The sequence below is a fragment of the Aulonocara stuartgranti genome (assembly GCF_965226115.1).
Source record: "Aulonocara stuartgranti genome assembly, chromosome: 20".
Lineage (NCBI taxonomy): Eukaryota > Metazoa > Chordata > Actinopteri > Cichliformes > Cichlidae > Aulonocara > Aulonocara stuartgranti.
The window spans coordinates 36412393-36436191 of NC_138956.1; the positions used below are offsets into that span (position 1 = coordinate 36412393).

General features: G+C 42.6%; 1 protein-coding gene and 1 long non-coding RNA gene across 13 annotated transcripts in view; one reads left to right on the forward strand and one right to left on the reverse strand.

Annotated features, from left to right (window-relative positions):
* Positions 1-1477: 1477 nt before the first annotated feature.
* Positions 1478-23799, reverse strand: part of LOC309697014 (IQ motif and SEC7 domain-containing protein 1-like) — a 184476-nt gene continuing 162154 nt past the window's right edge. For 11 of the 12 annotated variants that reach the window (XM_082518611.1, XM_082518615.1, XM_082518617.1 and 8 more), the window contains 5 exons: positions 22059-22158; positions 15521-15682; positions 13881-14108; positions 9968-10017; positions 1478-9113 (listed from right to left, as the gene is read on the reverse strand). In XM_082518611.1, the coding sequence (XP_082374737.1) occupies positions 7869-9113; positions 9968-10017; positions 13881-14108; positions 15521-15682; positions 22059-22158 (1785 nt within the window). In that variant the 3' untranslated portion in view covers positions 1478-7868. The remainder of the gene's footprint in view (positions 9114-9967; positions 10018-13880; positions 14109-15520; positions 15683-22058; positions 22159-23799) is intronic. The other variant, XM_082518614.1, reaches the window with a different exon arrangement.
* LOC309697038 lies at positions 10576-12618 on the forward strand. Its single transcript, XR_014273731.1, has 3 exons — positions 10576-10806; positions 11259-11351; positions 11649-12618. It is a non-coding gene; the product is annotated as an uncharacterized lncRNA (long non-coding RNA).

The window sequence follows — 23799 nt, forward strand, 5'->3', positions numbered from 1 at the left end:
ACGGAAGATTATTATTTTATATTTTCGAAATCACTTTAAAAAAAAATTAATTCAATAAATCACATAAAATTGAAAACATTTTTTTTAAATTTTCATTAAAATGTTAAATAAATGAATCATTCTGGAAAAATGGGCCAGACTGAGATATTTAGATAAAGTTGCAGGTTGTTGAAAGAATAAAAAATATAAACTGCTCAAAAATAAATAAATACAATAAGAGAACACAACATTTTATGATGTTTCCACTAAGCGCTGTTAAAACCTTTTGTTCTCAACAAATTACACAGTGCATTTCTGTAACGCTTGAATATTTATCAAGAGCCGATATGTGATTTAAGTGTTCCTTTAATTCTCTGAGCAGTACATAATGCTTGATACAAAGTTGTAATCGGTCGATTGTTTCTTTGCTGTAACAATGCTTCCCGCATGTAAAAACCTGTTTACTTCCCCTTAAATGGCGCCATATTTGTGAGGAAGGTGCATGTGTGGGTTGAGCAGCAGTGTTGAGTTTGTGGGTTGCACCCATGAAAAACACATCTTCTCTGCCACAAATGTGTCACCATTTAAGGGGAAATAAAGAGTTTTTCCAATAGTATAAGATTTAATGTTTGACCAAACACAAATTTCCTCACTTTTTGTGCTAAGATTATTTAGACTCTGTAATTTAGTTATTTGAAAAAAGCTTCACACAGTTCACGTTTTTTGGTAAATTTCTGTGTGAGAACCAGCTGTTATGTTTTCACATTAAAAGCTGATGAGAATATTGATGATAATACACACAATGCTGGGTGGACTGGAGGTTAGGTTGTTACAACAAAAAGAAACTGGACTGTCCATGTGTGAACTGTAAAACCATGAGAGGAAACCAGTTTTCAAATCCATATGCAGGCAGATGTCGGGGGTAGATCCTTATGTAGATCCACACATTTAGTGTCTTCAATTTCTCTCCATACCTGGGAGACTGTCGCAGGTTGGATCCTCCTGTCACTGGCTTGATAAGAAGAATTACAAGCTATAAATAAGAATTACGCTCAGAAACACTGACAAAGCCACAAACTGAAATGCATCTTTTTCTCTCTGTTCCTATGAAATATTAAAAGTATAATCAACCACCTGGTCTTAAGGAGACAGGAGCTAAAATGCTTCTTTTATGGAGTAAAAAACAGGACACTAAACAACCCACAATGAGGAAATTTCATTCTCATTATTTTCCGATATAGAAGGCTGGCGAGCACTTATGTTATTCTGCACCGTCCCACAGCACCTACGTCACTATTTATGTAGGAATTTCTGTATTTTATTATTTTTACCAGCTTCTGATTGGACTCTTAATGTGATGTGACTTCTTGCGTATATAGGCAGCAACAGATTTACAGTTTTATGATGAAGTTTGATGAAGATTGTGATTTCCACCCGCTGTAATGCTGCGCTGAAACAGCACTTGAATGAGAAATCAGTGAAACAAAGAGGACACGTGTTTCCATCCACATGAACAGATTTTTATATCTTTAGAGCAATAAATAGTTCCACTTCTTCCATTTCTCTGCAATTTCAAAAACAAAGTACAAGTAATATATATTTATATACACAGCTAAAATTTTCCATACGTAATTTTTAAAATAATGTCGTCTCTGTTGACACATATTTGACACTTTACTCGTACAATTTTACAAGGACTATTCCAGTCTCTCTTTGCTCTACATTATAAACAAGAAATATGTCCTCTCCAGAAAGCGGTCCAGCAGCTTGGACACGCCCCCCGTCCAACGCCATTGTATAGATGCACACAACACAGACTGTCTTTACACAGGAACAGAATCATCCAACATTTTTTAACTGTACTTGAAGCAGATCTGATGTGCTTTGAATCTTGAAAAATGTTCCCTGTTTGCCTGCTGCAGTCAGACCAGATCTGTTTCTCCAGGTGTTTAAAAAACATCAGACCTTCCATTCCCGATGTAAACCCAGCCACAGACAAACTGAGCAAAGTGAGTACTCGCAATGTTATTTTCATTTAACGGCTGCTATGTACATTCATGTTATAATACAGTTTCATTCAGTGCAGATACTGTAATAAATACCACATGCAAACCGATAGTGGAGAGCAGACCCGGGCAGGAGAAAAAGACCTAATTTAAGCGTTTAAAGGACCATACCTGCTTTTTTTCTGCATGTTCTTAAACTGGATATACTGTAAATTACTTTCACAAGAGTCCCGACGCGGTTTAAGCAGATTTGTGTCCTCCCAGACTGCAAGTTCATGTCTTCACAGACACTTGAATCCTGCTGCAGATAACTAATCAACCACAGTGAGTTTTGTTCTTATCTCTTGCGTGTAAGAATTGACAGCGACCTGACAAAAACGTTGCACCGACGGCCTCCAATGGCAGCAAAGCAATCCAAGAACTAACAAAAAAAGTGGCCTTGAAACACGAGGAAGCAGATTTTGGCCTAACCCTAACCCACAGACACTTGGCACATGGTGGGCAACGGCTCGCCAGGAAGCCAGGACGTTTATATGTCACCGGTTACTGTTTTGGTCCACAAAGACTAAATCTGGGGTTCTCACAGTTTGGGTGACCAAGTGGCAATTTAGAAAGAATTTAGAAAGCACACAGTTTAAGGCAGTGGAGGCAAAATCTAGCAAACACGAGAGAAATCTAATCTGACACGTGCAGGTGAAGTTTGACACAGCAGTCCAGCAGTGTAACTATTATAGGCTGTTTCCAGTCATGCCTGCCATGGGGCGAATAGACAGTAATCAGCCTGTAGTATATATATATATATTAAATATATATATATATATACTTTTTAAATTTTCTTTTTTTTTTTTTACTGTGGACCTGTTGTAAAACAAACCCAAACAAACAACTGAAATTTCTATAGCGGAAAGTGAAAAAACAGGAACTTTACAATCATTTCTCTGTTTCTTTTATGTAATTACAGTGGGAATGGTCTGGCCCCTGGGCCTTACATTTAACACCTCTGACTTAGATCCTTGTTAGATGTTACCAGTGATGGATGATTTATCTGCAGCAAGTGTCAAGTTCAATGCAAGTGAAACTTAAACCGAACAGTGGACGTAGGAAGGTAAGAAATCTCGACATGGTAGCGCCGTAACACAAAGTAAATACGGTTTGAAGTTCATAAACATGCAAACGAGGGGTATGGAGCTTTAAGATGGGATGTTTACTGAGGATGTGCTTGGGCATGCACTGAGACTGAGTGAAATGCTGTGTATTCCCTTACGAGGTAGGTTTGATCCAGTGTTCCTCGAGAACTTTGTTTTGATGTTTCTGTGGTGTTTGCCGCTTTAGTCTGGAGTCGACGTGGTCACTGTAAGGCCTTTAGAAAGAGACAAAGTCTTTCTGCAGGTGATTGTAGATGCATGCTATGGCCCTACGGTCCAAAAATTCTTAGCAGCTCAACATGAAGTGTTAATTTCAATGTTGTTTGATAGCAGAGGTGTTGCTTGTTTCCATTAAAAGAGTGAAGAGAGGCTTTGTGATGATTCAGTGTGCAGGCGTGTGTTTGCTTGAGCATGCTGTGGGTTGAGTCAAAGTAATTATCACAGTCTATAATCAAAATATTAGAAGAACTTGTATGTCAGTTACAGAAAATCATTATTGTTTGTTTTTTTTAAATATATTAAAATTAAAAAGGATTGAATACTTCCATAAGATGCCCAAATCAGAAAAGAAATAAAATCTCACATTATAAGCACATAACAAAATTAAAAATGCTAAAAATACAAAACAGCCCAAGGAGTACAGTATGTTAGTAGAAGCTTGCCACACAACAATATTGATAATAATATCAGTAGCACGCTCTAAAAAGTCAAAGGGGTTCTTCAGATTGAAAACAACAGGGAACCCAAGATGGTTCCCTGAGGAACGCCGTCAAACGATTCCAATATGTGACTGTATTCCCACAAACCTCGCACACTAAGGGCGTTACTGTTCTCACGAAGAAGCCCGAATAGCCCGAAGAACCCAGATGAACTTTGGTTTTTAGAGCACACGTTTTGTTAATTCAAACAATTCTGAACCTCAGTTACAGATTGATGCTGTTGGCCCCACTGAAAATAGAACACACTGTACAGTTAATATCTACAGTTGGTGCATTCACGTCATCACAGGGAGACTAAAAATATGTCGTTAATGTTTGCATTCAGAGGAATTTCCCATCATCCACCAGTTAAACTCTGGCAAATATTTATATGAGGCTGACTAGCAACCAACACTGAAAGTTTCATTTCTAGTCAAAAAATGCAAATGGCTGGTAAAATCGTTCAAGCGGTGGAAGAACTTTCTACCAGCCATCACGGGCCTCCTGCCCTGACATCCGGTGAGACTGATTAAAGGAAGAAAGGAAATACACTTCAATACTGGCATGGTAGATTTGAACTCAAAGTGCAAAAATGTGTAAAAATGAGTTTGTTCAAGAAGATTTCACTCGGTGTGACACGGAAACATGTTCTGCACTTCAGTCCTGTGAGATGTTAGCGAGTCCTTCGAATGAAATTCGGTCCAGGTTTCAGGCTCCTTTGTGTCTTTGTTGGATGAACAAGGCGACGAGCGGCTCAGTCCTTCAGCCAGACTTTTAAAAAATGCAGTAAATGGCTTCGATTTGCTGTTTTGAATGGACGCAAATCATTATATTATTGATTTAGACGCTGAACTGTCTTTGTATTCCATGGAGGTCTTTTGTGAACATTATTATTTATACTGTACCATCACTATGTCTGAAGGCACCTTATTCTCTATTTTGCCACACATCAAATGGGATTAAAGTTGATTCACCCTCCGAGTTTTTCACACGCTAACGCAGTTTGGACTGGGTGGGAAATTAACCCTTATTTTCCATTTATCATATTTTCTCAATTGTTTTATATCTTAGTAAAATAATAGAGAGTTTCTAACTACTGCTGAGAACCCAAGTAAGTGCAGAGGTGAATCTGAGATCATCTGGATGAGTAGGTTCTTATTTATTTGAATAAAGCTTGCTCCTTGTTACCAGTGTTTTCTACTCATTACATATGAAAACAGGCGTAGGTGCTGAAGCGCCTTAAATCCAATTTATTTCTGACGGCAGTCAGTCAGAGGGCAACTAGTCTGGTTACAAAACAAAGGCCGGCTGTATCAAGTTTATTGGAAAAACACCCTTTGACCCACTTGTCTGAACCTCAGTAAAGACTAACCTGAGTTGCTATATTTAATTCTATGACTCCGTCACACTGGACTAAAACTGGGACTGCAACCTCCTTATGGGAGGCCACCTGTCTCCAAACAATTGCAGTCCGGTTCAGACTGACTGGTGAAGGCTTGTACAGAGACATGTTAATCAGCCCGAGTCAGCCTGTCCTGATAGGCGTACATATTCTGCATCTCTGGTGGCGGTTGCATTCTGGTTAAGCTCCTACACCCGCGTCATTCTGGAGTTAAATCGTCACTACGTCACTACTTGTGAAGGAATTTCTGAATTTCTGTTTCAAATCAATGAGGTTCGACTGTAAGGATTTCATGTGAACTTCTGTGTCTGTCGATGGCAGCAGATTTGCACTGATCACAAACAGATTGCATGTAAACGCCTCATTCAGTCACAGACTGGCAGCAGATCGATAGCAGACCAACTCGTCATATTGCATTTTTATCGATGTCTCGATGCACCAAAGTTGCGCTGACGATGGCAGCTAGAGACCTGGCCCCCATCTTTGAAACAACCACTTCAAAGGCAACAAGGTCACAAGTGGTGGTGCCACAGTGTCTTTGCCCTAGTGTGACTGAAACATTTTTCCAAGCCTCCTCTTCTGCTAAGTGCCAAAGCTAAAGCAAAGTCTTAACCCTTAAACGTGCCTTTAAAGAGTTGTAACAAAGAGAGCGGGACAAGAGGAAGTTCTGATAGTTTAAAAAATCCAGTCAGATTGTCTAAATCTTGTTTATTACAAATGAAACCTGGCGAGTTTTATTGAATTTCGTTTAACTGTCGTCTTTGGTTTGTTGTGACAAATGACTTCAGTCACTCACTCATGCAGTTAAACACACAATCACACATCATGAGTCTGTTCATAGCTGCCAGCTTTTCAAATCAATAACTTTATGATCACCTGCACGCGATGAGTTTAGGGGATGTCAGTAATTTAAAATAAAAAAAGTACTCTCCTGAAATAATCTAAATAATATCTGTCTGTGCATCTAAAGACCATCACTTGTATTTCTTTTCTTTACGGCTCTGTCTCCTAATCCTGATTTCAAGGATCTTTATCTGAAGATGTTTAACATAATGTAGTGAAGCCTCATCAGTGATCAGCGTTCTGCTGTGAAGCAAAACAAAAAGGAACCAACAGAAATGAAACATTTGAAACTTTTGGTACGTTGTGATGAAGCTTGATTATCAGAATTATTAAACGAGTCTTGCGTCAAAATGTTGGTTTCGTAAAGTAAATTCAAGCCTTTAATTTCCCACCCAGTTCTGTTAAGATGATAAGTTAGAGAGAGAGTTACACCTTATTTAACTTAACCTGAACAGTTACATCGCTTCGTTTAGGTACCGCAGCTCTCATCTCCCTGTCCGGCAGCTTTGGGCCCAATCTCCGTCTGTGGCAACGTAGAGGGTCACATACAACATGGAGCATGAAGTACAGCTGAAAGCTGCAGTATTATATTATCTGAGTATATTATAATTTGTGACAAATTCAGGCTTATGCTTTCATATACACTTAATAACAAGGGAGAGCATTCACAGGTTTAGCACAAATGATCAAATAAATCCCCGTTACATGAGGAAATAATTGGGAATTTTTTTAAAGTCCCAATCCAAAACAACAGCGTAGCAGTCCCTGCTGAAACCCTGTAATCCACAGACGCTAAAGGCTTTTAGTTATTTTTGCAAAGGTAAAAAGACACCTGGAGTGTTTGTTATGATGGCTTATTTAAAGGTTTTAGAAAGTTTATTGTCCACCTAGACGGTCAAGTGTTCCGTATTCTTCACTTCTTATGGCCAAATAAATGCTGGATTGGGGCTTTAAATCACAACAACTCCCTCCCCCTGCATATAGAAGTTTAACCACAGTCACACTGACACTTATTAGCTATTGCACAGGTCATGCATGCCTGTCTAAGACACAGAAACTGCACCATATTAACGCTAACCACCTCTGCTTGTCCGTAACGCCTCATGGCTTGTAAATATGTCAACAACCAAAACAAGAGTGCTTTTGTGCGGAAAACAAGGTGGTGTAAGACGACTGTGTTTTTTGGAAAACGCGACCCGGACTCGCTTCGTTCTCCGCTCTCTGTACATTATGTCAGGCGTAATCCTTGGGATATATATTCTCAGGCACTGTTCCCTTCACGTCTGGTCCCTGAACCGTTTTTTTCCACGACAGCACACAAATTCCTACGATGTGGCACGAACACTTCCCCTGTCGATGAAGAACTACAAATATGTCCTCCCAGCTCACCTCTGAAGGGCACTACGGGGGGAAGATGAGGACGTTTTCACCAAGACATCGGGACAATGTGGGTGTTTTTTCTTCATCTTCACGTGACTGAAAACGGCATGATTCACGTTCTGGATGCTTTTCGCTCCGCGAGCAGCTTTTTCTGGGAGGATCTGCTCCCTGTAAGAAGCATCCGTCAGTGTGTGTGCGTCTTTCTACCTGCGGGGGAAGTGGATGTGGAAATAACACAGGCTGAGAAGTTTCCTCTTCCCCGCTCTCACCGTTCTCCTCCTCACCAGGCGTCCGCTTTCATACGGCTGCATTTGTCCTCCCCCTCCTCCACCTCTCCTCCTCCCTCTCCTGCTCACTACCACCCCCCGGCGGCTCACTGCAGGGTGACGCGCCACTGTCCTAGACTTCTGCCTCCTCACACGACCGTGCTGATCCGGCTGACGGGCTTGGATTTGGGGCCGCCCCCTTGGCCTCCCCCCACCCCCGGGGGGTGCGGGGAGAGCGGGGCGGTTGACGGGGGAGGCAAGGGTGAATGCGGCGGGGGAGGCGGGATGGACGAAAGCGGTGGGTACTGGGGGGTATATGGTTTCGGAGGCGTCTGGGTGACGAGGCGTGCTGAGGGAGTCTGGGGTGGCGGGGTGGAGAAGATGAAGTGGGTGGAGGGGGAGGCGGACGGGGACGGGCTGAGCGGGGAGTGTGTGTGCACGGCGTGGTTGTGAGAGTGTGTGTGAGCGTGGGGGTGGGGCTGCGAGTGCGAGATGGTCAGCGGGAGCTTGGCCCCTCCACCTGGCCTCCCCGCCGCGGGGTGCGAGTGGAAGAGTCCGTGTGGGGTAATGGGGGTGACAGGGGAGTGCGGGGACAGCGGCGGCGGCGTGGTGAAGCCTGACGCCATGTTGTAGCGCGGGTGCGGAATGATGACATGTTGCATCCTCTGATGCTGCTGGGTATGAGAGGGAGCGCAGCCGGACGGGCCTTGCCGTCGGGGTGCGGAGAACCTGTGCGAGAGGACGTGGTGCTGCGGGACGCTCTGCATGTGGTAGCGGTGATGGTGATGATAAGGTGGGGGCGGTGTCTGCTGCTGCTGGTGCCCAGTAACACTGACTCCGCCTCCTCCACTGTTGGCGTGGCAATACTGGGCGTGCAACGCTTGGAGCTTGGATTGTGCCCCTGCCGTACCGCCTCCCCCTCCAACTCCTCCCGAGTCCGACTGCCCGAGGTTGGGCGATGGGGAGGGGCATGGGGAAGGGGAGGATGGGTGGGGGATGGGAGGCGCGGGGGCGGGGTAGTGGGGGGGTGATGATATCATCAGGGGACTCGGCGGACCCTGTGGAGGGGGTGAGGTCATCGTCAGGGGACCAGGAACTTTGCCTCTGCGACTGCCGAAGAAATTCCCTAGTCGGCCTCCGCCAGTCGGTCCGCCCCCTGCCGGCATCCCTCCGCCGCCCCCAACCCCTCCCCCGCTCGCGAGTGGGGAGGTGGTGACCCCTCCCTGGTTGTGACAGAGCCCCGGCCCACCCCCCACCCCCGTACCGGGGCTCTGAGTAGGGCGGTGTGGCCGGTAGGCTGCTGGAGATGTAGGAACCATGATAGGGCTGTAGGAAAGACCTCCATCAGGCAGAGGGCGCTGCTGGTGAGGCCGGGGGCTGCTAATAATGGAACCCTGAGAAGAAAAGAAGACGAGTTTAACATACTGGGTCAGCATTTACCTCAGATTCTCACAGACCATCTCATCTTTCTGATGGAAAAAAAACCTTGACATGAATCATGCAGATTTTAGGACAAACGTGCAGAAGAATCACTGAAGAGGTTAAAAAACAGACGATAGAAATGCACACACTGAGCTCCTGAAGGTAACGTGTCTGTAACCTGCTTTTCTGCCACAGAGGAAAGTAATTATTGATGACTGAAAGATAGATCACGAAGGCCTGCCAATCAAAGTAGCCATGCACCAGATAATTGAAGTGTTAAGACGTAACAAAATCCAAAGGGACGAGCGTCTAAAGAGCCTCAAGTGGCCAATAGAGGAACAGCAGTTTTGCGTCTTCTCTTCAGTCTTGTAATCCCAAGGATGGAAGCTCCCTGAACTCGAAGCTCTGACCATGATATTCTGGCTCACAAAGCTGTCAGTCATCCTTAAATCAGCTGACTAAGGTGGACTGATTCCAACAAGTGATTGAATTATTTAAACATTTTCAAATATGCCTTATAGGAGCAACTTTACACTTACGTTACTTTACATTTTATTCTTCACTTCATGTTTTACTTATTTCACAGAAAAGGCCTCAGTGCTCAAGAGAACTTTAGAGAAAGGCTGACCCGTCCTATTTTGAGGCTAACACGGTGGCTAAACTCTGAAATGAAAAAGGGTCATGAATACAATTGAAGCCATGTTTCAGCGCTCACGTCATACGTGCATAAATATTTTCACAAACACAAGTTATGAATCAGACAAACATGCATCAGCAGGGTGTGTGACAGACAGCATGCTGGGAAGTCGTGTCCCGCCCAACTTACTTCGATGGTACTGTCCAGTGACCCCACACTGTTCCTACGACCCCGCTTCCCTGTCACCCAATCAGAACGAGGCAGGTTAAAACGTGGTTGCACATGCATTCTTCACTCAGTGTAAACACAGTTTTTTCCACTCTTTGATCTGTATGATGTCATGAAAAGGGAATACCCTTATATGGTCATCACCTACACCTTCTTCCTGCTGTTCAAACTTTTTATTAATGAGGCTGACCAACCTGATATTTACATACTTATGCATCAGTGCTAATTAACAGAAGGCTGTATTGGCTGATTAAATCACAGCAGTAAACCACACAGTTTCCACAGTAACTTTTTGCATTTTCATGCTGTACTTCCTACAGTTATCCAGCAGGGGGAGACAGAGCACCACAGCATCACATCAAACTTCCATCTTACAGGCATTTTACCATTTTAGATTTCATCAGTTGCATAAGAGCACAGGTTTGCTCTGACTCGATACATCATACTAAAAACCTGGAGCTGCAGAACTTCTGTCGCAGAACAGGCAGAGCGAAAACCACACACACACACTCAAAAAAATGAATGAGGTGGATTGTTCAGTGTATATTAATGAGGTCTTACTACATTAGTTTTAGTTTGTATATGTGTACATATAGTATGTATATTTACAGTACAGTATGTTGTGTTTGTTGACATATTTTCAGGTGGAAGCAGAATATGTGAGGATTACTACTGCTGCACATGTTCCAAGGCTTTTTACACAACTTGACCAATACACTGACCAGCTCATAAAAGTCTTCAAGAAAAAAGGAGGCGTTGCAGGGAAGAAAATTAGACAAACTTTGGCCCCAGCCACACAGGTGCGTTATTCTGTTGGTAACAAAATATTATGGCTAATAAGATCATTTTCAAATTTAAACAGCTAGTGTATGGTAGCTGCACAGTGCACTTACATTTATATTAAGCAAGACAAAGTTTGGTACTCAAAACGTTGGAAAATTTAAATTACCTAAACATATGTAAAACCTGATCCCTTGATTTAGGTTAAACCAGAAGTGAATGTTTTTATGTTATGTTTTGAATGCAAAAAAGATGATGTATTAGTTTGTCTTTACCTCCATTATGGACATATATAATGTGGTGGAAACCCTGCCCAACAGGTTAACTATTCATGTCCATGTGATGATTAGTTGGTCTTGTGTACATGTCTATCTGTGCAGTGGATATGTCATTCATTTTGCGTATAATGTGAGTTTCTGTCATCCTAAAGTATATCTGTTTTCTCTTCCTGTATCTCTGCCACTCTCTACAGAAGGAAACCATTGAAAAGGGGAGGGAGTGTGTCCTCAGGGCACTACCTTTTTACCTGAATGAAGACCCAAGCATCCTCTTCAAAGAATAATTGGTTGGTAATTTTAGTTTAGTTTTTTATCTGTATTAAACCAAATTTTGAATAACTAATGTTGTTGCATGTTGTAATGTTGTTGTTGTTGTAATTTGCATGGAACCTGTTTAAATGTTTTGGGAAATCTTCTTGTATACCCAAACTATTTCTATTTATCGTTGAATCTGTAGTCTGAAATAGTGGCGCACTGGGGTGCATGTTCCTAATATTGTGTTTACGTCATTAAAGGGTAGCTTTGGCCCTTTTTCTTTCTTTTTTTAAAACTGGATGCCATTTTTCTATGTTTTTGTGTCTAAGCTACAGCTGTTCAGAGGGAGCTGGAACAAATTACCCTTGCTATCTTTACCATCGAAAGAGCTGATGCCAGCACTCCTCCAGCCGATGTGGGTATAACCATCTAGTGTGTCCTGCATGACCTGGAAGACCTGGCCTCTGCATGTGCACTCTTAATGGGTGGGATATATGCACTGAATCTCAGTTAACCTCAAGACTGAAAGCTTTCTTTGAAGTACTTCAGAAGCTCTTCCTTCATCTGTATGTCAGCAGACTCTTGACCAAGGTACAGATGCTCAAGAATACACTGAATGAATAAGCCAACCTTTAATTTGGATGATGAATGTTCTGTCAGATGGACAGAAGTTTTTCGGAGGCTGAATGGGAATAAAATGGTAATTTGTAAATGACAGATAACGGGAAAATTACATTTAAGAGAAATTTAGAACATTTTGAAAAGTTTGTAAACTACTACAATTTGAGAGATTTTACTGTTGTGGGGGGCTAGTAAGAGACAATCAAAAGTATTGAGATTTAAAGGATTTAATTGAGAGATGATACTGCACCAGAAATGTTGAAGGGTGGTGTGTATATTAGCGTTCAAGGCATATTGTTATGAGGTGGAAATATGTTCATATTCAGTTTGTGTTACATTGTGTGCATTGTAAAGGTAATTGCAATACATACTAAAAATAAGGGTAAGTTAGGAGGTTGATCTGATATCCTCGTGTTGGTGTTGTTCCCAGATCATCATACTAAATGTTGTTCCAGGATCAACATTGCAAGTGACCAATCAGAATGTTGTGACGTCATACTTTTGCGACTTCGGGAAAAACCGGCGTAAAACAAAAAACTGTACTTAAGCTGCGTGAAACCGCCTCTGTCCGCCGATCAACTGACCCTAACCCTAACCCTTTAATAAACAGTAAGCAGAATTGATATTGTCCTTGCAACACTGGAATTTCATAAATGCACGAATGGCTTGGCGCGCAAAGGAATAACGTCACAACAATGTGATTGGTCACTTGCAATGTTGAACCTGGAACAACATTTTCATGATGGTCTGGGAACAACACCAACACGAGGATATCAGATCATCCAAGTTGGGAATGCAGGATGAATGTATATTTTGTGGACTTTTAAAGACGAACAATTGTTTCCATGTTAAAATGTTTACATCTGAAGTTTTTTGCCCAAACACTGGTAAAATAAATGTTGACAGTGGCGAGTGTTAAATGGTTACTGCTGTGCTGTTGCAAAAAAACTGAACGCTGACAAGCTGTTTTATTGTTAGACCATAATGTTGGCATGTTTTGTTAAAGTTTTATTTGGGATGTTGATGTAATTTTCTTTGATTGCTAATATCAGTGGACTATTTATTATTATTATTATTATTATTATTATTATTATTATTATTATTATTGTTGTTGTTACATAAATTTTTTTTTAATTGTGGCTGTTGAGGTGGACACTTCACTTTGCATTGTTAAAGGAAAGCACTTCATTGGCATTGTGTTACTGGACTGACCCTAAGCAATCATTGCAAATAGCAACTTTGCTATCCATTTTAGACACTAAAAGAAAAAAACACTCACAGACCTTACTAGCATCACATGTGCATAACTCAAGTGTCATCTTATCAATGTGTTATGTGATCTTCAATGCGTTTTTTTTTCTTCTTCTATTTCTGGTAGATACAGACATTTAATTTAAAGTCTTGATGTTGCATCTGTCTACATACTGTTAATTACTAACCCTAATGAGCTGTTGTGTTTTATTTTGGACTGGATTTACACAAATGCTCACTGAATGTGTTGGCAATAAAAGAAATTTTAAAAAATAAGTTGGATGTACTTAATTCATTTGTGTGGAACCTGTTGACAAAATAGATTTATGTAAAACTAATTAATAAAGCACAAGGTGGCTGAAAATATAATATTTGAATTAATCTAACTTAAATTTAACATTTTACTGCCACAAATAAGAAATGTGTTGAAGTAACTAAACTATCTAACCTGAAAATATATCATCTATGTTCATACAACATAACTTGATTTAGTTAGTCTTAAATATGTCTTGTTAATCTTAAGTAGTTTTTTTTAAATTAGATGAACTAAAGATTTTTGCTTTAAACTAACATAATTCAATTTCGTGGAACCTGTTGACAAAATTTTAATTAAAGTCAACGTTTCATTTTTTTGAGTGCATCTGTAACATGTGAACAAGGTGAGCCTCGCATCGTACACCTGTCCTCACCTGTCTCTGAGAGGTCTCTGAGCGACGAGCTGAGTGCCGTGCGCTTGAGTCCGTCCACTGTTGCGTACGTGTCGTCGAGGCTCGGCCTTCCCAGGGTACCGTTCACCACCTCACTCTTTAAGGTTCCTCCACCGCTGTTTGCCCCGCCTCCTTGAGTGCCCATGCCTCCCGGTCCTCCCCCTGTCAACACGCCAGGACGCATGACGCCTTTCTGCTTCTCGAGCTCAGCTGAAAGGAAAAAAGAAAATCAGGAAAGCTGTCATTAACGACAACTCGCTGGATCGCTGTTCACTGCAGATTTGGAATCTACTGCTGGTGAAGTCAGGCGTGGAAGCTTGAAAGGCAACACATGCAGGCTAAACAATGCATTTATAACACTGAAATATTTGAATTTGCACATAAATAACTGAATTATAAGGCTGGAGCCACAGTGTCAGCAGTAAATTTCACCCATCTATTTTCTGCCCCTTATCTTGGGGTGTGGGCAGGCCTAAGCAGAGATGCTCTCCCTGTCAGACACCAGAGTGCTCTCAGCTGGACATGCCTGACACCCCTCACCTAGGACGCGTGGAGGAGGAATTCGATGTGTAGAAGGAGCAGCTCTTTCCTAAATAGCCGAGCTCCTCACACTGCCTCTAATTAAGAACCCAGAAGTACGCCACTCATATTCTTCTGCTCACTAGCCGCAGCTTGAGTCCACAGACGAAGGTCTGAATGTAGATCGATCGGTAAACCGATAGCTCAGCTACCTCTTCACCACAACAGGCAGGTACAGCATCGCTGCAGACACCACACCAATCAATTTGTCAATTTCCTGCTCCCTTCCTCTCTCAGTAGTGAACAAGATTGAGATACTTGAGCTCTTCCTCATCCTGGGGGAGCAACTCATTCCTTGGTTGCTGAAACCAGCAGCAAAAGAACTTCAGAAACCCCAAGGACGGTCCACGCTGATACTGGGAGGTGTTGTACTCGCAGACATATGGATGCTAAAATGCTAAGATGAGTTGACAGATATAATTGTTTGGCTGTTAATATATGTGAGCAGCCTGCCAAAGTGAAGTCTGTGTGTGGGAAGTTCTTCATGTACCGTGACTGCTGGCAACCGGCCTGAACTCTAATGGTATAACAATTGATGTATTATTAGCTGCAGTGAGCACAAATCCAGAAGAGAAAAGAAATGAGAAAACAGATTCTGAAAATAGTCTTCCTCCAACGGCACACCCTGTCCTAAGCCCCGCCCACAGTGCATACTCCAAATCAGCTCATGTGAAACCCCGCTCTCCAGACTCAAAGCTCTACTGGAACTCCTCCGCTGTGTATGAAAACACCTGTGATTGGCCAAGGTTTGTCTAAAGCCTGTGAGCAGAGCCCAGACGAGGTGCAGAAAAATGGTTATTTAAAAAAAAAAAAAAAAAAAATTGTCCAATGAAGCGACTTTAATTAAATAGTTATTTGTACCTGTGCAGCAGACACGCTCAGAGTAAAGTATCTGGTTCTGTCCCTGTAACGATCACCGCTAACAGCTACAACCACGTCCACCACAACCTTTGTGTCCACTGCTGGTTTCAGTACTGCTTTGTGTAATTATCCTTCATTTAAGGTCCCACTGAGCCTCCCACTGCTGTGACAGGAACACTTACACTCCACCCTGTACTTCTCCATTTCCTGGACCTCTGCGATGCTCTCTCGGAGGTCAGAGGTGAAGCGTGCCCGGTCCTGCTGGCTCGGAGCGTTGAAGACGATCAGAACCTTCCTCTCTCCTCCGGGGTTCGCGGACGTCAGCCGGATACCGTGAGGATAATCTGAGTGAAACACAACACAAAGACATTCAACCTCATTAGTCCTCTGATCTCTGGAGGGTTGGGGGTTAGAAAGATGATTGTTGATTAACTTGAACTATAATAGTTTCCTAAAAAGTAAAAGGACCCCCAAATTTTGCAAACACCAGCCACTAGATGATTGTTAGCATTTGGCGCACCTGTCAGCAACATCCGGTTAGATTTGCGTCATGCTAGTGTAGCTCAAATGGTCTCAAAGTATTTAAAGAGGACATTTTGCCACGCCCTCTATTTTCGCTCTCCTCCTTTATGTTTGATTACATGATTGGTGGTGCGTACCCTGGAGCTGGGACGGAGTGCCACCAGCTGAAGCTGTTTCAGCCCAGCTCACCAGCACAATGTCATCTCTGCATCAGCAGTCAGTCCTGGTTCGGCCGTCTGTTGTTATCTCTGCTCCTGAGAATTCTGTTTAATCGCTCATGTTTCCCTTTGTCTGCACTTCTTTTGGTTCACCCACCTCCAGTTTCCAGACCTGCTTTGTCCTTTCGATGCTCTTCCCTGCTTCATTCTAACCCGAGCCCCAGCTTTGGTCTCAGTCTCAGGCTCTCACTTACAAATCCAAGCCTAACTCCCAGTTTTCCACCCTCCATTTCTAGCTCCTTGGTATTTTCTCTGCTAAGCTAACACCAGCCCAGCTCCTCACAGGCTCTTTGTCAGCTTCCTTGCCGTGTCTAATAAACTGTCAGTAACCTGTTTGGGGTTCAGACTGCCTCTTTGTCACGTTTTTTTGTGATATTTTTTTTCTGGTGTTGATAAATGGTCAAAATATGTAAAAGAGAGAGTGATTCAAATGAAAAAGAAAATACCTGCAACTCAAATCTGAAGTGATGATCGTGGAGGCAAGAAAGACGCTGCTGCACGCCCGCGTGCTTCGGGGGAGCAGAGTGTCTTTTCTTGTTTTTTTGGATGTGGATATTTTTTGGAGACACAGTGGAGAGGCAGGTTACATGGCCTGCTGTGAACAGAACTCAGTGGCTGCAGTATAACATAAATAAGGTTTCCCTGCAGAGCTGAGAATAGGAATATAACTCTGATGAAGAGCACAGTAACGCTCCCTGAAAGAGGAGTTCATAGTGGGAGTCTAATCTAAGGGACATCCAGAAGGATGGATCCATTCAATTTTTTTAAAGGGCTCGTTTTGCACTGATTTCCTTCCCTCAAATCCTTCCTCACATCTCCAAGCTCTGCAAATCAAACAGATGTAATGTACGCCTCAACGTGTATGGATGGAAAGCCGGAGGCAGACATGCATTAAAAGGAGGAGCTGGGGTGGAGGTGGGTTCCAAAGTGGCTTGCAGATGTGCAGCAACTGTATGCATTAAAGCGCGTTTTATGTTGTATTGTTTTATCTGCTTGGATTGACAGTTGTACAGACCCTTTGTTCAGTAATGAAACTGAAGTAATTTAACAGCCTGTACTTTGAAAATAATGAATTGGTATTTGGAGCAATCTGTGTTATTTCAATTTCATCAGAAAACAGTGTGCTGATCTCTGAGCCTCACCCCTCCTCACGGGCGGCATTAATCTGATTGAGAAAATAAGATTTGTGTACACGCACACACAAACCTTCCTACCTGCCTCCCACGCGACGTGCGCACACACAAACACACGCACCCACGCGGCTGATGCATGACTGTGCTGATGAATCACATGGGACAATCTGTCCTGGTCTCAGTCATCAGCGCCCAAGACCCATTTAGCTCCAACTGGAGAACCAGAACTGTCAGCAACAAAAAGCACCAAGTGAACGAGCTCTGAGGCGACACTGGAACAACCGACATATACGTGACACAATGTAATGTGATGCAATCCAGTCAAATACAGCGTAAGGAACAGAAGACAGCTCAAAATATTATCATCTCTGTCTCACGAAACCTACAGCCAACAGTCTTCTGCCAGGTGAGAGCAGAAGAGATGAGAAAGCCGAGCATTGAGAATGCGGCTAAACCTGTGACTCTGCAGAGGTTGTTTCAGAGTTAATGTGAGTGTGTGGAGCAGGCTTCATCCATGTGTGCCGGCACAGTCTCAGAGATAATCTTATGGCTCCCTACAGGTATGTAATGTCCCTGTTAGGTAAGCCACGAGTTTGTGGGCGGCTCTGCTACATAATAAACAACCTCTTTCTGAATTTGGGAGCTGAACTCTCTCTCTGAGCGAGGCTTCCTGTTAACAGGTGCTCAGGCAGATCTGAAACGCCAACAGCTCCAATCTGCTGCATGCAACTGAGAGCCAATTCATCTCTGAAGAAGTAGAGTCTTGGAAAACATGCACACTTGTGTCAGGAATGACAGGAGATTGCATAATCGTGAGCTGTGCAGAGGCGCAGTCTGATTTTACCCAAGCAACACAGGAGGATTTCTATTATATCAGGAATGCTCCCGAGAGCGAATGAAGCTCTGTGGAGCTGTGGGATACACAATGGCATTTTGGGGGGGGGGGTAATCTTTTTTTTCTTCTGATGACGTCATGGCAACAGCCACGGTAAAGCCTCCATGATGTGAGGCATACAGCCTCCTCAGAGCATCACCTTCAACCACCACCAGCAGCTGCTTCTTATACACAAATGTTTCTGCTGTGGTTTCACAGACACTCCCACTGTCTCGTTAGATTTTTTATTTTTAACAAGGTACAACAGCCGTCTCCTTTTGTAAATCCTTAATGGACCAATCGGTATGCATTAGCATGAGTTATCTTCTAATGCTGCTGAGGAAGGACTGCTCAGTGACATTTGACAGACTGGATAGTTAAAGCTTACATGTTATGGACCTCATTTATTTTAGCGTCTTTGAGCAAATGTGATGCTGGGGTATGAAATTAAAGTACACTAATATTTTGTTTATTTAGATGTTGCATGAAATTGCTAGGCAGGTTAACTATACCGGTTGGTGGTACTGTGGTAATGTTTAGTAATGCACTCTGTGGGACTGGTGCAGAGCAGCTGTGGTGTTCATGGTCAGTGACATGAACACCACAGCTGACAGCACAAAGTTCAATTAAATTTAAGATGTTGATGCTTACCCTAATCAAAACAAATAGACGCCTCAAGGTGCTTCATATTGTATGTAAAGACCCAACATTAGCACAGAGAAAACCCCAGCAATCAGATGAGCAAGCACTTGATGACAATAGAAAGGAAAAACTCCCTTTTGACAGGAAGAAACCTTTGGCAGCCATCTGTGACAGTTGGGGGTGATGGAGGAAAACGGGACAAAACAGAGTGGAATAAAAGCCACGAGAGTCTGTGTAATATCTGTTTGGATGTTGCTGAAATCAGTTGGTTAGATGCCCTTTGAAGAGTACTTTACTCTTTTCCTTTTGTACTCTGATTACAGTTCAGCATCTGTACTTTTTCTCATGTAGTTCAGTAAAAAAGTTGAATCAGTACTTCAACCTTCATCAGAATATTTGTCAGGACAAGTACCTGCACTTTTATATGAGTGTTTATTTTGGCCACCTCTGTCAAACAGGGTTAATGTCGTAAAGTGGCACATTTTAATCCAAACAATCTTTTCTTGACCAAATCGAGTGTTTTTTACTGTCTAATCATAACTACTGACTGAAAGCAGAAATAAGAGACTGACCACAGTGGTTTAGCTGTTATGGCTGTGATTTATGTTACAGTGTTCTCTGTAAAACAGGACTACTGTCCCTCAGACCAATACTGTAGCAGCCTGTACGACAGAGAGAGTCACCAAAGGATGCTCGGTGTGCAACTGGACACCTCTGGGGCTGAATACATCCAAACACTGTAAAATATCCAACCTTATACAAATAAAGAAAGAAAGACATTTAAAGCCTGACACAAAAAGCTGTGAGGTGGGTTACTTTTTATAACTCGGATATCTGGTTACTGGAGTTATGGGTGCAGCAGCTTACACTGACAGACTTCCTCACTGTCATGAACCTTTCCGTCCATCTTCGTGCAGTTGGTCTCCTCTGGAAAATAGTTTAATGTAGTTTTCTTACAAATAATACGGCTTACAGTGTCACTGTTTACTGTTTGCACACTTTTAATTCGAAGATGAAAACTGCCGGCTCCAACAATAAATAAATAAATAAACAACACGGCAGGTAGCAAAATGCTAGCACTGGGGATTCAAAATGTTCAAAAAGTGTGAGACACATGGTTGATTCCATAATCTGAGGACATCAGGAAACCCCAGTGCACGCGCGAGAGACACGGTGTGGATTTGTGCCCTTTTAACTGCACCCAGCAGTGGTGGTGGTGTAGGCACTTCTAGGTGCTTCTACATCACTTAGCTGTTAAGATCCATTTAATGGCTTCAAATGAGACTTTAGTTTTGTGTCAGCTGAGATTTTGTGGGAGGTTCTGCATCGTTTCACGTACATATTTATACATACAGGCTCTTTGAGAGAAAGGGGTGGGTATGTAATTTCAGAGCCGAACTCTCTCTCTGAGTGAGAGATCCTGTTAACAGGCGCTCAGGCAGATTTGAAACACCTCCAACTCCAATCTGCTGCGTGGAGCTGAGAGCCAATTCATCTCTGCTGAAGAAGCAGAGGCTTGGAAACCACACACGCCCACACACACAAACAAACATAACTCTATAGGACTGTGTTAACGTTGTTATTGAAAAATGTTTTGAGAAACGTTGTCAAGCAGCCTCGTTTTCAGGTTGACAGACGTATATTTAGGAAATCCTGTGATGTGCTTCCACCGTTCCTTTCAAACACGGCTTGTGTTGTTGGTGCTGTGCTGACTGACGGTGTCTGTCTTTTAAAGAAACGGCTGGCAGATCATTGTAATTGGAAAAGGAAGTAAAATAATCTTTTGCCAAGTGATTATTAACAGATTGTTGAGAATATTTCCAACTAGGACAGAACCTCCAATTTTTGTTTTTTATATGAAATCCAAGAGAAAGTGTCCTGCTCGTACCAAACGAAGGCACGTGACGTGAAAAACACAGCCTGTCGTGTAAATGTTGGTCAAGCTTTTACAAAGGAGCTGCAGTTTTAATTATTAACCCACTGAATGCATAAGAAATAAGAACATGTTCTTTTGTGTTTTGACTGCCATATCTAAGCCATTATTAACTTTCAGGTAAGTTAATGTATTTAATGTTTCCCCTTTTTCGACTCGCTGACATGTATAATATGTATTACCCACCTGACGGCTGTGTCTGGATGTTTTATGGCACCAAACTGCAAAAACTCACCTTCACAAGTCCAAAGGATGAGAGAGATGTAACCTAAAGACGGCATTTGTGGCTGGTTGGTTCAACACTTGTGAAATGCCCCAACAGACACCAGATGTATTGTGATAATGTTAAAGACGGATCCTGATGAATTCCCGTGACTCCGACATTTGGGACGGTTTTTATTTGAAGCATCGCAGACATGCTGAGTGACACAGGCACCTCGCAGGGTGACGTCTCGTCTCCTTAAACCCTCCTTGTGGATATGCTGTTACCAGATCGCTACACGTAGCTACGCTGCAGCTTTCCGTCCCCTCAGACTGTACACACAGCAGCTGTACAGCCCTTGAGTACTAACTCTGCATCTGTTAAACCTCTGTGAACCTCCTTTACATTCTGCCATGAGTACAGCGATAACACAATGACAACCTGCAGCCGTGTAGCCTCGTCCGTTAGCATGGACGGAGAGTCTGACATTATGATCAAAGAAATCAAGAAAGCTTCATTTTGAACTCAGCTGGTATTTTACTGTAGCTGATACCTCCAATATAAGGAAATGGAGGCACATTAGTTTAGACTTTCCACATTTTTTAACGTTTTCAGTTCCCATATTCATAACTTTTATTTTTATTTCTTAAAACATGAAGTTAACTAGGAGGTATTTGCTTACTGAAGCAACTAACACTTTCTCCATTTCCCCTGCAATCAGTGATACCAAATTACGTAGGACGTTCTTGGAAAGAGACCTGCAATTATGTGAAAAGCTGCCACAAAATTAGCAGGAAGTTGCAGGACTTGTAAATTAAACCGTTGTAATTCTACAGAGATTCAGCATGTTCAGATTCAGAGTTTCTCATAAAGAACAAAGTATTTGAGTAGCTCGACAACAGCAGCATCTTTTTCAGTGGGATGTCAAAAATATGCTTGGAAATATCCTTAAATCGAGCAAAGCCCTGAGAAGTGAGCTGGCAAATCCATACAGACAACACGTGTGCAGCAATTAGGGTATTCATATATTTACAGCACCATGTGTTTCATGCATGTGTGACTGTTTTCAGTGCGCCTGCTGACTGCTGGGTAAAAATAGAGTCAAGCAAGTACAAAAAAGAAAAGGAGACATAGAGACTAAAACGAGAGAGGCGGAGGAAGATGGATGAGAGGAGGCAGCAGAGAGCAGTACTTACAGGTGTTTTGGAAAGTGTGGACCTGCATGTCGACCAGAGGAAACGATTGTCTGAAGCTGTACGTCACAGAAGTCTTCTTCTTTTGGAAGATCTTTGTCACCTGAGGAGGAGGAATTAAAATAAGGGAAAAGAAGGTAAAGAAGTCCTGCGTGAAAATACACACAAACACCAAAACACCGACAGGTACTGTGTCGAAAACAAGCAGATGTGCATCTGTAAAAAAGTTTAAAAAAGAAACAAGTGAAAAGAGAATATAATTAAAATCTCCCCGTGGGAAGCTCCTGGTGACTGCAGACACAAAACACTGTCTTCCCTCAGAGAGTTCAAACCATAACCAGCGAGTGAAGACTAAACGAATCAGCGAGTGGAGAAAAACGAAGGTCAAAGGTCGAAATCTAAACCAAGCTCTCCCAGCTGATAAACCTGGGGCCTGTCTCAATGTGCGTACTTGTGTTCTCGTGTACTCGTGATACGGCATCAGTCGGAGACCAAGTACTGTTCCAATTCGAAGTACGCATCAAGCCGAGAACGCGAAAAAGTCCCGGATGTGTTCTCCGCCCGTTTTATCGAGCATGCATCGGTGGTGACTTGTGTGGACTTAGTACAGCTAAATATCCCAGAATGCATTTCGTCCAAAACTCAAACGCGGCAATGGCGGACGAGCGGGGCTAAAAACGTTTAAATATTACTCTTTCTGGGTCACAAAATAAACTTTTAAGTTATTTTCAAGCGTGTAAACTTCAAATATCTGCTCGATTTATCAAGATATCATATATTTCCAAACGCGCTCCGATGTTTTCGGAGACATCCATGAGCCGCCAGCTCCATAGCAGACAGCGAGGTCGAGGATCACTAGAGCCGGCGAGAACAGCGGACTCCCGGCACATTGTTTCCAACCCCCCCCCCGCGGTCTTTTCGCTACTCAGGTTAAACAAACCCCAGCAGCTGTCTATTGTATTGAGTGTCCACTACAATAAAAATAAAAGCGTTCTTGTTTTTATTAAGACATACATGTACACTATTTTTATTAATAGAGATTTCACTGCTGAGGTTAAACATGATATATAAGTCACGATTAAATCGGGCTGTGATTAAAGTTCAGCTTCATAACATATTACTCACAGTTAAATTAAGAGGGGACGGCAGTAAAAACTCCGGACCTGTGACATCATCAAGTACGCTGGTCTTCCAATTGTCCGTGCTCGCGTTCTCAGCAAGTCCGGACTCGCGTACTTGAGAATTGAGAAAGGGCCCTGGACTTCTTACTGATTTTGCTTCAGCTACTAAATCTTAGCAGCACTGCCTAAAAACATAACAGCAAAAATCAAGCAGCATCTGACCAGAAAACTGAGAATTTGAGCCAAATACTGAGCGTCTCCTTAGCTGCAGTTTGGTCTCCACTCTCTCCAGTTCAGCTGCACTCGCTCACTCGACTCTAAACTCTGCAGTTTGCTGCTGAGCAGGTTGTTGAAGCATGCATGACGAAAACAGCGGAGAAAACCAGAAACGTAAAGTCTGAGTGGAGAAACATGAGACCCGATGGGTAAAACTCGCTGACAAATCCTGGTTTTTTTGGTCTTTTCTCGTAAAGTCGCGCTGTCAGACTTCCTGACATTTCTGGAGCACTGCTTAAATATGAGCAGGGCATTATGGGATAAAATGGTGCTCCAGTGATGCAAAAATCCTTTTATCTCACATGTGAGTGAATCTTAAGGTTGTGCAAGAATCGGTGGTCACACTG